The 12,521-nt window shown below is 40.8% G+C and overlaps 1 protein-coding gene across 4 annotated transcripts in view; it reads right to left on the reverse strand.

Moving 5' to 3' along the window:
* LOC113145393 (TOX high mobility group box family member 2-like) overlaps positions 1–12,521 on the reverse strand; it is a 70,499-nt gene that overhangs the window by 11,738 nt on the left and 46,240 nt on the right. For all 4 annotated transcript variants that reach the window (XM_026332074.1, XM_026332073.1, XM_026332072.1 and 1 more), the window contains one exon: positions 11,866–12,126. In XM_026332074.1, coding sequence (XP_026187859.1) covers positions 11,866–12,126 — 261 coding nt within the window. The remainder of the gene's footprint in view (positions 1–11,865; positions 12,127–12,521) is intronic.

The following is a 12,521-nucleotide window of genomic DNA, read 5'->3' on the forward strand; positions in this document are numbered from 1 at the left end:
CAAGGCACTAATGTTGAAATAAAAACAAATTATGTTTTACACACTGCAACTCAGAGACTGATAGAAGCAGCTCATGGATGTTGCTAGGTAAAAGCCGCACGTCCCGTACAGAGCAGTAGTCTCCAAACATAACACAGTCCAAAGACTGACCTATAGTGTCAGAGTACAGTTCCCTCATCCCATCAGCGTTTCTCTTGTCAGAGAGAGAGAAAGAGAAGGAAGGGCTGGTGGATGAAAGGGAGCGATAGGGAGGAGGGGGCAGCTGTAATTCTGAATGGACAGCACTGCACTGGCAAGACGAGATTAGAATTGACAGCCTGATAACTGCATCACTATCAAAACAGCAGAGAGTGAGAGAAATAGACGAAGAGAGAGAGAGAGAGAGAGAGAGAGGGACAATGAGCAAGTAAAGAGGGTGAGATGCAAAAGAAAAGACGAGAGAGTGAGCTGATGTAAAGAGAACAGATAAAAGGGGAAGGAGAGGTGGAGTGATACAGAGAGAAGAGAGTTTATAGCAAAAAGAAAGACAGGTGCAGACACAGAGACCGACAGAGTTAAGAGACATGAAAATAAGACAATAAAACCAGTTAATAGTGTGGCGGAGTATAAAAGAGCTCAACCAATCACAGTCTCCTAAAAATATGCATCATCATCATCATCATCATCATCATTTCCAGTGAGCAGCAAAGTGAAAACAGCATAGTGTATCGATTGGAAAAGGCCATAAAAACAAACAGGAACTACTCAGAGGTGATGCACAGACACATTTTCTCTTTACAGTGATAGTCATTACACCAAATCATGATGCAGATACTGAGCATGACACTAAATCAAAACTGAATAACATCCACTTCCAAAGTCCGTACACATTGTTCAAGCACTTCAAGCTTAACAGCTGTAAAATAAAAAGGAAACATACACACACATCACTGACTTTCAGTGTGTTTCGTAGTTAGTGGCACAGAGTTAGAGAGATCAAGAGAGAATACATGAAAAGCCCATTTTACATTGTGTGTTTGCAGGGAAATATTGTCTGAATGTGCACTGGCCTAAAGAATGAGATAAAGCATGAGCACTGCTCAGCAGCTGACTGTGATACAGACAATGCTCTTTGAAACTGCAGTTTAAAAGCATCAATCAAAAACCGGTGGTAAAAGAATAATGGACCAGAGGCTGTTTTTTAAAAAAAAGCTAGAAGTCTTTTCAATAATAAGACCACATTTAACATTCCCTAAACATTATCCAAAGAAGAAACTTTTAAAATATGCCTTTAGAGAAGTATGAGAGCGGCTTGTAAAAAAAACCCCAGTCAAATCCATATCTATGGATATTTGCCCATCCGTGGTATGTACAGTACTTTGAGCCGACAATCACAAAATACAATGTAAGGTGTTTTATGGATGTGAAAATTACAGTCATCTGACAGTACACTTGTCAGTGATGACACAAAATGATGATCCACAATCTCAGGTTACAGCTCACTATAGAATAAACAGCTGAGTGCACGTTAGGAGGCAGTGATTTTGCACAGTTGTGCTGAGCAGTGGACACAGAGTAAAGTAGAGCAGCAGATTAAATTTCCTTTATTTGCTGTAATTCACTTGAGTCAGTTGCTGACTGGAACCTTCTGCATCTCACAGCCTGATGGGTCACCTGGCAAGGTACGCTGTGTTTACTTTTAGCATTCGATCAGTGAACAAAACCACTGAGAAGTTTATCTGCACTAAAATGTACTTTAGTCGGTTTTACAACATTTTTCTTCAGTTTGCCATATTAGCTAAACGCTAAACACTGTAAGATACTGCTGATACAGACTTTAAGGGCAGAAGTGAGCTGTGTTTTTTGGTCAACACTAAACCTGAGCCTTTTTTTGACCATGTGGGGGCAGTGGAGACATGCTGTACCACTAGACTGACACACTATATAATCCCTAATAAAAGACATGTCTAACCTGATAGCAAACAATTGTTTATTTATACATCTAGCAGATGTAGAGCAACATCAGCATTAATTCTGTGTCATGTCTGAGTTCAATATTCACGTTCTGCTTAGCCGAGCTTTGGGTTTCACCGACTCCCAGGGAACTATCTGCTTCTTTAGCTTTAAAATACACAAGTTGGTCATTAACTTTCCCCGACTTTCTGTTTGTCTGTTGGATGTTGAGCAGGCAGTGCACACTGGGTTGTTTCTGACAAACTCAAAGGGTTAGTCTCCACTAGTGACCACTTCACATAGAACTAGTCAGTATATTAATCATTGTTAATATAAGTTAGTAGTGATTATAGGCGCAAACATTAATCATTAAAGTGTATCTCATCCAACAGTGACACCAACCCGGGGAAAAAGCTCCCAAACTCAAACTTACAATAGCATATAATGTTCAGCTAGTTAAGTCCATGTGATAATATTATTATAATATTTTTATATAATTTAAAGTCAGTAATTATATGTGGTACAGTGGAATAGATCTCCAGTGAACAGTGTGAGCACAGACCTCTCCATAGTGGAGAGAAGCGCAGCTCAGTGCAGCTGTTACAGACTCGAAGCCTTTGTGAGTTTATAAATAGATAAATAGCCACAGTTTGTGCAGCAGCAGTCAGAATAATGTAATTTCCAAATGCCGTAGTTCAGACCCTAAATATTTGGACAGTAACACATTTTTGTTCTTCAGGCTTCTTCAGCATTTTCAAATTAGAATAAAATGCATCCTACACTGAAGTGCTAAGGTCAGCTTTAATTTGAGCAGTGGAGTCAGAATTATAACAATTGGGTGTGAACACATAGTGCCCAAATTACAAGGGTTCAAAAGTAATTGGACGCTTTGCTACTGAATGTGTTGAATGTGTTCCAACACTAGTTCGTGCAGAAAAGAGCTTAGATTATTCTCAGGTTAATTGAGAGAATTGTACGTCAATACGAGAGGAGTATTCTGCATGACCAGTGCATAAAAAAACATGGACTGTGTTTGGTCACTCAGCAAAGATCTGAAACAAACACCCAGAACATCCAACATCAGGATTAAGAGGTGGAATATTCTTGATTGGCAGAGTCAGTCACCTGATCTCAATCTGATTAAGCTGCTTTCCACTTGCTCCAGACCAGACCAAAGGTAGACAGGGACCCCACAGATGGCTGAGGTCTAGGCTTGGAAGAGCATCACCAGGCAGGATACAAATGGTGTCTATGCAGCAAAGACTGCAGACAGTGACTGACTCCAAAGAGTTTTACACAGAATATTAAATATGATGACTGTGTCTGACTTCATGTGTATCTGTCCAGTTACTGTGGAACCTCTAAACCTTTGGTGCTGTGTTAAAACTGCTATACTGCATCTCCAACACAGGAAATACTGACCTACTCAAATTAAAGCTTTGGCTTGGAACTTTAATGTAGTATCCAGTATTTTATTTCAAACTTTATGTGCTGAAGCCAAATACTTATGGTCTGGACTGTATATTTTTTCTGCAATTTTCACCACCAGCTGCAATTTGCAGGTTTAAGAAAAACGTGGGTTCCTGGAGGATGTGTAGTGGAACAAAAACGTCAGAACACCAAGTTATTGTGGCACACATCTCTCATGAGCGGATACAAGGTTAGCTGGTTTAAAAGGTAAAAACTTATCTGTCACCTGACTCATCCACTGTGCAATCATCCTGTTATTAGCTGCAGCTTGTTAGGGTGCAGGCAGCAAATAATGGTATAGCAAATGATGAAAACCATCCAAGGCTTTCCCAGATATCATCATGTGTAAAATGCTTTACAACCTGAGCTTCTTTTCGTTCTGTATGATGACATGATTTCGGAGCAGAGTAGAATCAAAGCTGCATAGTGCTCTGAGAAAGGAAGCAGGTGTTAAGTTACTATAATTGGGGTAGGGGATCATGTGGGTTTGCATTTTTGTTTTTATTACATGCATTTATTTCATTATCTATTTCGGTTAGCATTTCAAAGAGCACCTGCATGTAATGCTGTGAGTATTGTTGCCTTAAAAACTGTTGGCAGACAAGATAAGAATATAAACAAAGCAGTTTTCTCCACACTAGGCTGAGCTACTCTAAATGAAATCCAAAACCCAAGATGTTTGCTGAAATAGTGTATTACATCCAGTTTGAATATTACACTGTCTGAGATATTCAACTATAACCAACTGAATCTTGCTGCCTGTCAATTATTTTGCAGTCACCCTTGCGTTAGTCTCGTCTTTGGATATCCGTATTATTTAGGGCACCATGGGTTAAAATATGTCTAAAATATATAGTGTGCCCTCCTCATCTGGAAGCTGTTAGAGCTCCATGTCAGACTGCCCATCTGCAAGCAATGAGTGAGACTGCATGTCAAAGCCGCTGCACAAATCTCTGAGTAGAAACATGCACTCGTCCAGAGAGCAGCACTCATCAAATAAAAATACGGCCCGGACCAAACAGTAATGAACCGGAAGTGCAGATTCCTGGTCACGATCTACAAGACATGAAAGGACATAAGTCGGAATCATATAAACCTGATCCATAAAGAGCCCATTATGGAATTTGTATCCAGTTCTGGTACCATGCCATTATAAATATACAAGGCCCTTATGATGGGGAGTATTTTGTTTAACTTTTAGTCCATGTGGGCTTTTGCACTACTGAGTTGGCAATGTGGATTTGATTTCAACCAATATTCCCTTTGCATATTCCCTTTTAATTCAAAGTCAAACCCACAGCCATAGCTGAACTATGCTGCATGACTTATCTGACTCTGGAAAATGACTGACAGCTCTGAGGAGCTCCTCCCTACAAGCTTTGCCTAACAGCACTGGACCTACTTAATCAGCCTAAATTGCAAAGTCGAGGCCCTTGTATTTGGTAATGTGGTGAAAACAGTGGCAAGTGAGAGCTAATTAGATTAACGGTAGTATAACGAGCTGTTGGAGGGGCCCCCGCAGATTGGATTTTAATAAATAGTGGCAAAAGCATCTGCTATGCACTTCCTGGCTCTGCTGGCATCCTAATTGGCCCCAGTGGGTTGCTGTAGCTCAGCACTACACACTGCAATTTAGAAAGAGGGGAAATACAAAATGCTTATCTTCAGTCCAGGTAAGTCTGGGAAATGAAAGAAAAAACAGTCTTTATGATTGTATAGCTTCACAGGGAAGGCTTTATCAACATGAATACCAACACTAATACAATTTCTAACACTTTTATCACCAGAGAACATCCACAGGATGTCTGAGAGGCAGGAAGAGAGAATATCTCAACCTCCAACTAAAACACATTCGGACATATTCGTCTTTTGCTATTGTTTGTTTTCAAGATGAAATGTTCCCAGGATGAGGTCTTTCTAGCAGCAACAGCACAGAAAGGAAAAAACAATTAATCAAACATGAATGACCGACCATAGCAGGGTTATTTCCATAGCAACAGCCCGAGGGGACAACTTGAACCCTTTAATGTGAGCTGGTGATGTCTCTTTGTAAACATCTGCTCAGCAGGGGGAGAAAGCCAATGACAGAGCCTGGCAACAGAGGCATTACAGGGCAGCAACCTCTTGGTATCAATCGAAGTTTCCATTATTCAGTGCTGAAAGGACCAAAAGGCGTTCTGAAATATTGCATTTGGGAGCGTTGGAGTTGATAAGCATCTTTGCACCACTGGGCTTATCAAGAGAATCCAAGAACACTGAAGCACATAGCTGATAAAAGCTATATGCAAATGATCAGTGAGGTGTCACACACTAAGTTCACTTTTGTGGAAATAATTTCATTTCTGTTTTTTGCTGCTTTAGGAATCACTCTACAACAACATTTCCACACATATTCCTTCTCCGCATTATTCCTCTTACATCAGGCAACAAATCATGGCCATCGCCTCCATTATACCCGCGCCTTATGCAACCTGCCACCAGTACGCTCCTGCACCCTCCAGCTATGACCAACAGCAGTATGCAAGTACACAAACAGAATTATCAAGAGTTGTTGGCCATAAAAGCACCAGACGAACTGTCATTTCACTCTTCCCTGACAGAGGAGGGGAGGACTGCTGCCAAAGCAATCTGCTTTCTTTGTCCACTGATGGGATGAAAGTAAACCTCAAATTTATGATTTTACAAAACGAAGAGCTGCAGACCAAATGAGAGCCTCATGTACAATACTCAGAAAGTAACCTGATTGGAGTCTAAAAATGACGAGCGGCATAAATATACAGAAGCAGAATAGTGATTCAGGCAGCCACGACGCTCTCAGCATGTAGAAGGGGAAAAGAACGGTGTTTAGTTCTCAGTGGTCTATGCTCAAGTCAACAGTCTTTTATACTAATCTTCAATCACTTCTCAGCCAAATGCACAAGAACAACAATCCCAACATTTCTGAGATAATAGAAACAATCTCTCAAAGCTCTGGAAAACATATGAATAACAACTTCTTGCTCTCCCTTAGCGCTGAGACAACTCATCGGTGACTGGATATGTGGAGCCTGGCGGCATCATCGCTGGCAAGAGCAGGTATCTGTAACCTTTTTACAAACACTCTCGTCCTGCTGGTTCCTTGGGCAAGAGTAATGGCTTCTTTGCGCTGAGCTGCGCAGTGCTATTGTAGAATCACAGAGCGGTTAATTGAAACAAATGACTCTAATAATGGGACATTATCCCCACAGGCTGGCTTTGTGGTGGGCCTAATTAGCATCGTGGTGGTGGCGAGGAGGACGAGTCACCACGCTGATCCCTCAAAGGAGACAGCCGTGGCCCTCTTTTAAGTGCATGGGATTGTCGCATGTACAGAGTGTGAGGGTTTTTATGCAACCAGGATGGTTAAATGCTGACATGTTTAGACACCCTCAGGTCCAGCTTTGATGGTCTCTGGATGAGCCGGTTCACAAGCTTTGGCCAGCCGACTATTGAAATGCAAAAGGTTTTTAATTTTATAAATGCATTTTATTTACAGTCAAAAGACAGAAAACCATCAAATTCATACACTTCATAAGATGGAACCAACCAATATTTAGCATTTTTGCATAATAAAAGGTTTTGCTCATCAAACCGTTCTCAGTTATTTTTCTGTTGTCTACCTGATTAATTGTTTCAGCAGTGATTATGATTATTACCAACTCTTCACCGTGTTCTCTTACATGTCAGCACATCCCCTTTGAAGCATCAATGGCCTGTAGCTAATGTGACAACGTGAGATATTGTTTTCCAGATGTATTTTGTTCACCACTAAAATCAGTTTTGCTCTTCCTAATTGTTTACCCTTGCACATGATGATCTCAGAAAGTCAGCTGTAATGCAGTGTTCAAATCTCTGTGACCAAGCTGTTTTAAATATTCATTAGTCGTAACAGTCGCCTAAGGTTATTTGAATTAGTGACATGAATATTCATGAACTGCAATGAATGAGCATTTGTTTTTAATGCTCAATCCGTTAATACTCCTCTTCATTACTTCTCTCTGAATCCTGCATAATAAGCTGCACAAAACAAAGCTTTACTTTTTTAAAGCACAATTCTCTTTGGAAGCCTATTTGTTTCAGTTTAAACGAAACAGGAGTGCCCCACCAATTATCCCGCTGTCATTTCTCTTGACAACTACAAGACACATTGTTCGCCCCTCTTGTGGAGTGCAGCACTGAAGGGCATCCGTCTTTTTGTGAAATGAAAAGCCACAACAGAAAACATTTCTACTGTTACAAAAAGTGATTTATCTGAGAACATCAGCAAGATGTCATATCTTTCCCAGTGAAAGGCAGCAGAGAAAGAAGGGCATATGAGATATGTCTAAAACCTAGACTGGAAAAAAATGACTGCTGTTTCAATTTAAAAGACACGAGTACAGAAAAATCTAACAGTTTTTTGATAATTGTTTTTATTTTTGGCAGTTTTCATTAGTGGAAAATTAAAAAGGTGATCTTCAGGTTCTAATTTACAAACATAATGTGTCAAAGCTGCAATATATGTACGTGAATGGCAAGGCGAAACAAATGAAATTCCCTTTTGAGGATTAAAGACAGTGGGCAGCACGGTGGGTTAGTGGTTAGCACTGTTGCCTCACATCAACAAGGTTCCTGGTTTGAGACCCATCAGGGGCCTTTCTGTGTGGAGTTTGCATGTTCTCCCTGTGCTAAGGGTTAAATCACTATATGCATAATGTGAAAGTAATTGCTCACAATGAATTATCAAACTTAGGACTATTTTAGTTTGTCAGATCGTTTTAACACCCAGATAATTTAGTATTTATTAGTTTTACCCTGTTTGTTTCAGGGAAAAATCTGACTGAAAATTAAAACCATCCTGTGGCTGCCAGCACAAATTTAATGCTAAAATTGTGCTGAGATGGGAGCGCGAGCGTGTTGCTAATAATGGATGAATAAAGCAATGTCACATCTTTCTGCTTGCAAGTGACCAGATAAACAGTAATCAAGCAATGAAAGCTGTGTTAAAAACATTAATCCAACACCACACCATAGACTGAAACAAATTCCTATTAAGAGTTATCTGACTCAGTGTGTCTCACAGACTGTCCCCTCCCTAACCTGCCTCATCTGACCAGTAATGAGACCGGAGCTGGTGCTCTGGTTCAATTTTTAAATGGGCTGGCGTCCCCCAAGGCTCCATGTTGGGGCTGTTTTGCAAACTAATCTATGACCCCTCATTACCATCTGCTGGCAAGTGTCCCTTCTGTATTATTTTTTTCTTCAAAGAGACAGACCTTGCTGGCTGCCCACCCCCCCGCTGTGCCTCAGCCAGACCTCAATGATCAGGGGGCTTGCTGAACATGAGACCCCTGGGTGCCACCTCTTCAGTGACTGCGGTGGCAGAAACGCTGACAGTTAAGGATGAGACGGGGGTTCTCCCTCAGCAATGAGCATTCACACAACAGCGTGTTGCATTTCACAGCATCCAGTCATCAAGACGTGACGCTTTCTACCTTGATTTAGAGACGCTGACGGAGCAGGTCAGTGTTGTGGGAAGAAGAATTGAAGAACATTTCTGATTGACAGCTTTGTCTTTCATAACATCGATGCTGATCCCTTTGCTTGTTAGGGTCCTTGTAGCTGGTGCAATTTAAAAACTGAGACATAGTTCAAAGCTAAATTTCAGATTATTATGAAGAATGTGCGACTGCAGCAGAAAGGCTCAGCCCCTACACATGAACAAAGTGCTGCATCTGCCAGTTTAAAACAACAAATAAAAAAACACAGCTGAATCTACATCAGATGGAGAAGCTCTGAAATTGGCCTAATAAGCATCATGCGTATTTGACACCTGTTTTCTTTTTCTTCTGCTACATATCTTTATGTTTTACCAGCTAATATTTTTGCTGCCTGTGGAGTCACAATGAGATGGAAAAGGGAAGGTTTGTCAGAGAGAATAAATTTAGACTGTTGCAGAGGTTTTTGCCACTCTGCAGGTCAGAAATCTGAAGATTATTACACAGTCACCTCTAAATGAACAGATATTAAAACCTTCAAAGCCACCAGGACCAACAGAAGCAAAACTGTGATGGTCAATCCACTGCTCTGTGCTGTAATGATTTAACTGTGTTTGCTGTAGGATCGATGTGCGCTGAAAAAGCGAATCCCAAAGCAGGGAGAAGTTTACAGAGCTTTAGCCTTAGGCTAAATGTTGTACAAAAACCAGCAACAACATCCCTTGAGATGAAGCATATCTGCTGCTCAGCTGAGCTTGTACTTGTAGGAGGTTTATATGTTCACTGAAGGATAGCTTGTATTGAAGAGAAGTATATCCTTAAGGTAACACTGTTGACTTTTTATTTGCTTCTTCAGCAACGGTGAAAGAAGACTGTTCAACGATTAGCATTCTGGTTTTCCGGCTATCTCCTCCAATTTTGTGGGTTTCCTGTAAAGCTTTTGTCAATACAATACAACAAAGGTAAAGGTTTGTCTCTTTATTTCCGACCCTACTTACACCGAGCGCCTATTTCCATCCACCCTTATTATTTTTTAAGCATTCAGCAGACACAAATCCAATCTTCCTTATTATACCTTTATCAGTATGAAATTAAGGTTAATTGACTTTGCTGGGGAAACATCAAATGAAACATCCCTAATGGAACCAAAATGAAAATAACGTCATCTTCAATTGCTTTAAAATATTTCTCAATATACAGCCTACTTTTCTATTCGTGAGCCTCAGAAATAAGCTCCTCTTGTCCCCAGAGATAATAAATGAATTGAATCCCCCCCCCCCCGCTTTTTCCTTATCGGTCATCTATTTTTCCAGAGTAAGCTATTACTTGCTAGGGTTGCTAGGCAACAAGAAATATTAATAGCATCTATTATTAGCCCGGCTCTGTTAGAGTAGTACTAAAATGTGGAAGTGGGAAACATGAATGTGTTACATAAATCTCTGGACCTTTCACGGTGTGTGCAAGTCTCTGTTTGTGAGGTGATTTACTGCAATGACGGTTCATTTATGAGAAAAGGGGGTGTGAAATAAGAAAATGGAACATTACCCTGAAGGGCTATTTGAAAATAAATAATTGCAAAGGTGAAACAAAAGCTGTTTAAGAGGCAGGCACTCCCTCTCTGTTTTCCTCTATAATGTTATTTGCCAAAAATGGCTGCTTTGTTATATATACACTCATGCATCGATATCGCAAAGAAGTTTACTCATAAATACTGCAGAAATTCATTAGGAGGCACAGCTCACAGCAGAGGTTGCCATCTACTAGAATCACCTCACCCAAATGATTAAATATCTGTCCATCCAGACATAATCAGCCACTTAGGTCAGGTCGCAGGAGATTATTCAAACGTAGGTTTTGTCACACCATCGACACACAACACCAAAGTAGTAGATCGACATATCTGTCTATGTTCTACCTGCACCGAGCACTTTCAGCAGAGCAACCAATGGATTGTGACCTAATCCTGAAGACTAGTTTTAATGGAAGCCTTAGCCACCACCCACGGAAAAAATGGAGCCTGCAACTTATGCAGTTTGATTCTGAAAACCACATAAGACCTGATTAACGGGGGATAAATGCCACGGATGCTCACATTAAAGCATAAATATTCATGATGGAGGGCAGAGAGAAAAAAGTAATATTTATGTCAGATGAAAGTATATAACATTGAATAATTCACCACATAGGCCATCTATAATTCATCCGGTTCGATCTTATGATTAAAGCATTTGAATGTGTTCGCCAGGGGTGTTTACATGTTCAGTCTGAAGCATGTTTAACACAAAAAGTCCCTTCACAGGGGATGGGGAGTGGGGTCCTCAGAATTCTTCTGAAAAGAAAAAGTAGCTGACAAGGGATATCCCCCCTCTCCCTGTCAAGATTTGCAGTTCAAACCCTTTCCCCCCTTTTTGCGTTGCTGATTATAATGAACGAAAGCGCGCAGAGCCAAGTTTTGAGCTGCTTTTCTTATTTTGACGCAATGAAACCTTTGAAATGTGCAGCTGAGCAGATATTAAAACAGCCCTGCTGCACAGTCTGGGTGTTAAGGAGGCAGCAGCTATATCTGTATTTATAAGTGTTGCATGTTTAGACTCTGACCTTGCTTAGACTTCACTATCACAGCTTCCTTGGCTTCTAACCAGGATAATTATCACTCTAATAGAAAAATACTGAGAGTGAAACCTAGAAGGATTAATCACTTTGCAGTTGCTTTGCTGTTTGTATGAGTTTATAGCTTTTTTTTTTTTTTTTTAACAGTATCATAGGATTCATCATTTTTGGAAGCATTTTAAAAACACTGAACCTTCCATGAACATATGAAACATTCAGGGAAACTGTTCTCTGCACATACTGGCTGGCTGTCTTCCAGTTCTCTGACCACAAAGACTAATAGGCTACCACAGCGCTTGACTTGCACGATCACAAAGGGCCACAGCTGAAAGGGGATAGACAAAAAAGGTGTACTCACTGAGTGCATAGGCCCCGCGAGGAGGTGGGTGTCCTGACCGAGCATGTTGGACATCATGAGGGCAGGCAGCTCCGGGTAGGAGTAGGTGTTGAGCAGGCCATTGTGGGGCAGGGAATGGAAGGGGTAACCTGACTCGTGCTCCATGAGGTGCAGCAGAGAGGGGTCGGCGTGGTTTGGGGGTGTGATGGGGGGGATCTCATAGTCTTCATCCCCTCCTCCTCCCCCTCCACCACTGCTGCCTCTGCCCTGACTGGAGTAGCTCTGAGAAGGAAAAGGATCAATTTTTTAGAAGACGGTAAAAATCTGGTGCCTTTACTCATTTTTGCTGCATTTTCACTGCAAGAGAAAATTTGTTACAACTGTAAAATGTGGGACGAAGGATAACATACAAACTTTGTTTGTAGTGACACATTTATTTATAGAAATAGCAGGAAATAGAGAAAGAAGAAGCTTCATTCAGGCAATGGTACAGCTACACAACATTTTCATGGTAATATCAACAATCTGGGAGAAAAACAGGACACAAAAGATGTTTGGAAAAATTAAGAACGCTTCATAATTGGCTTTTAAATGCACCTGTTGGTGTTTGTCATTCAGGTTTGTGTTTGCAGCAGACACTGAACTGCAGGAGTCAGTTCAGGCTCTTTTGCTGAAAA

The sequence above is a fragment of the Mastacembelus armatus genome, chromosome 7 (assembly GCF_900324485.2).
Source record: "Mastacembelus armatus chromosome 7, fMasArm1.2, whole genome shotgun sequence".
Classification (NCBI taxonomy): domain Eukaryota; kingdom Metazoa; phylum Chordata; class Actinopteri; order Synbranchiformes; family Mastacembelidae; genus Mastacembelus; species Mastacembelus armatus.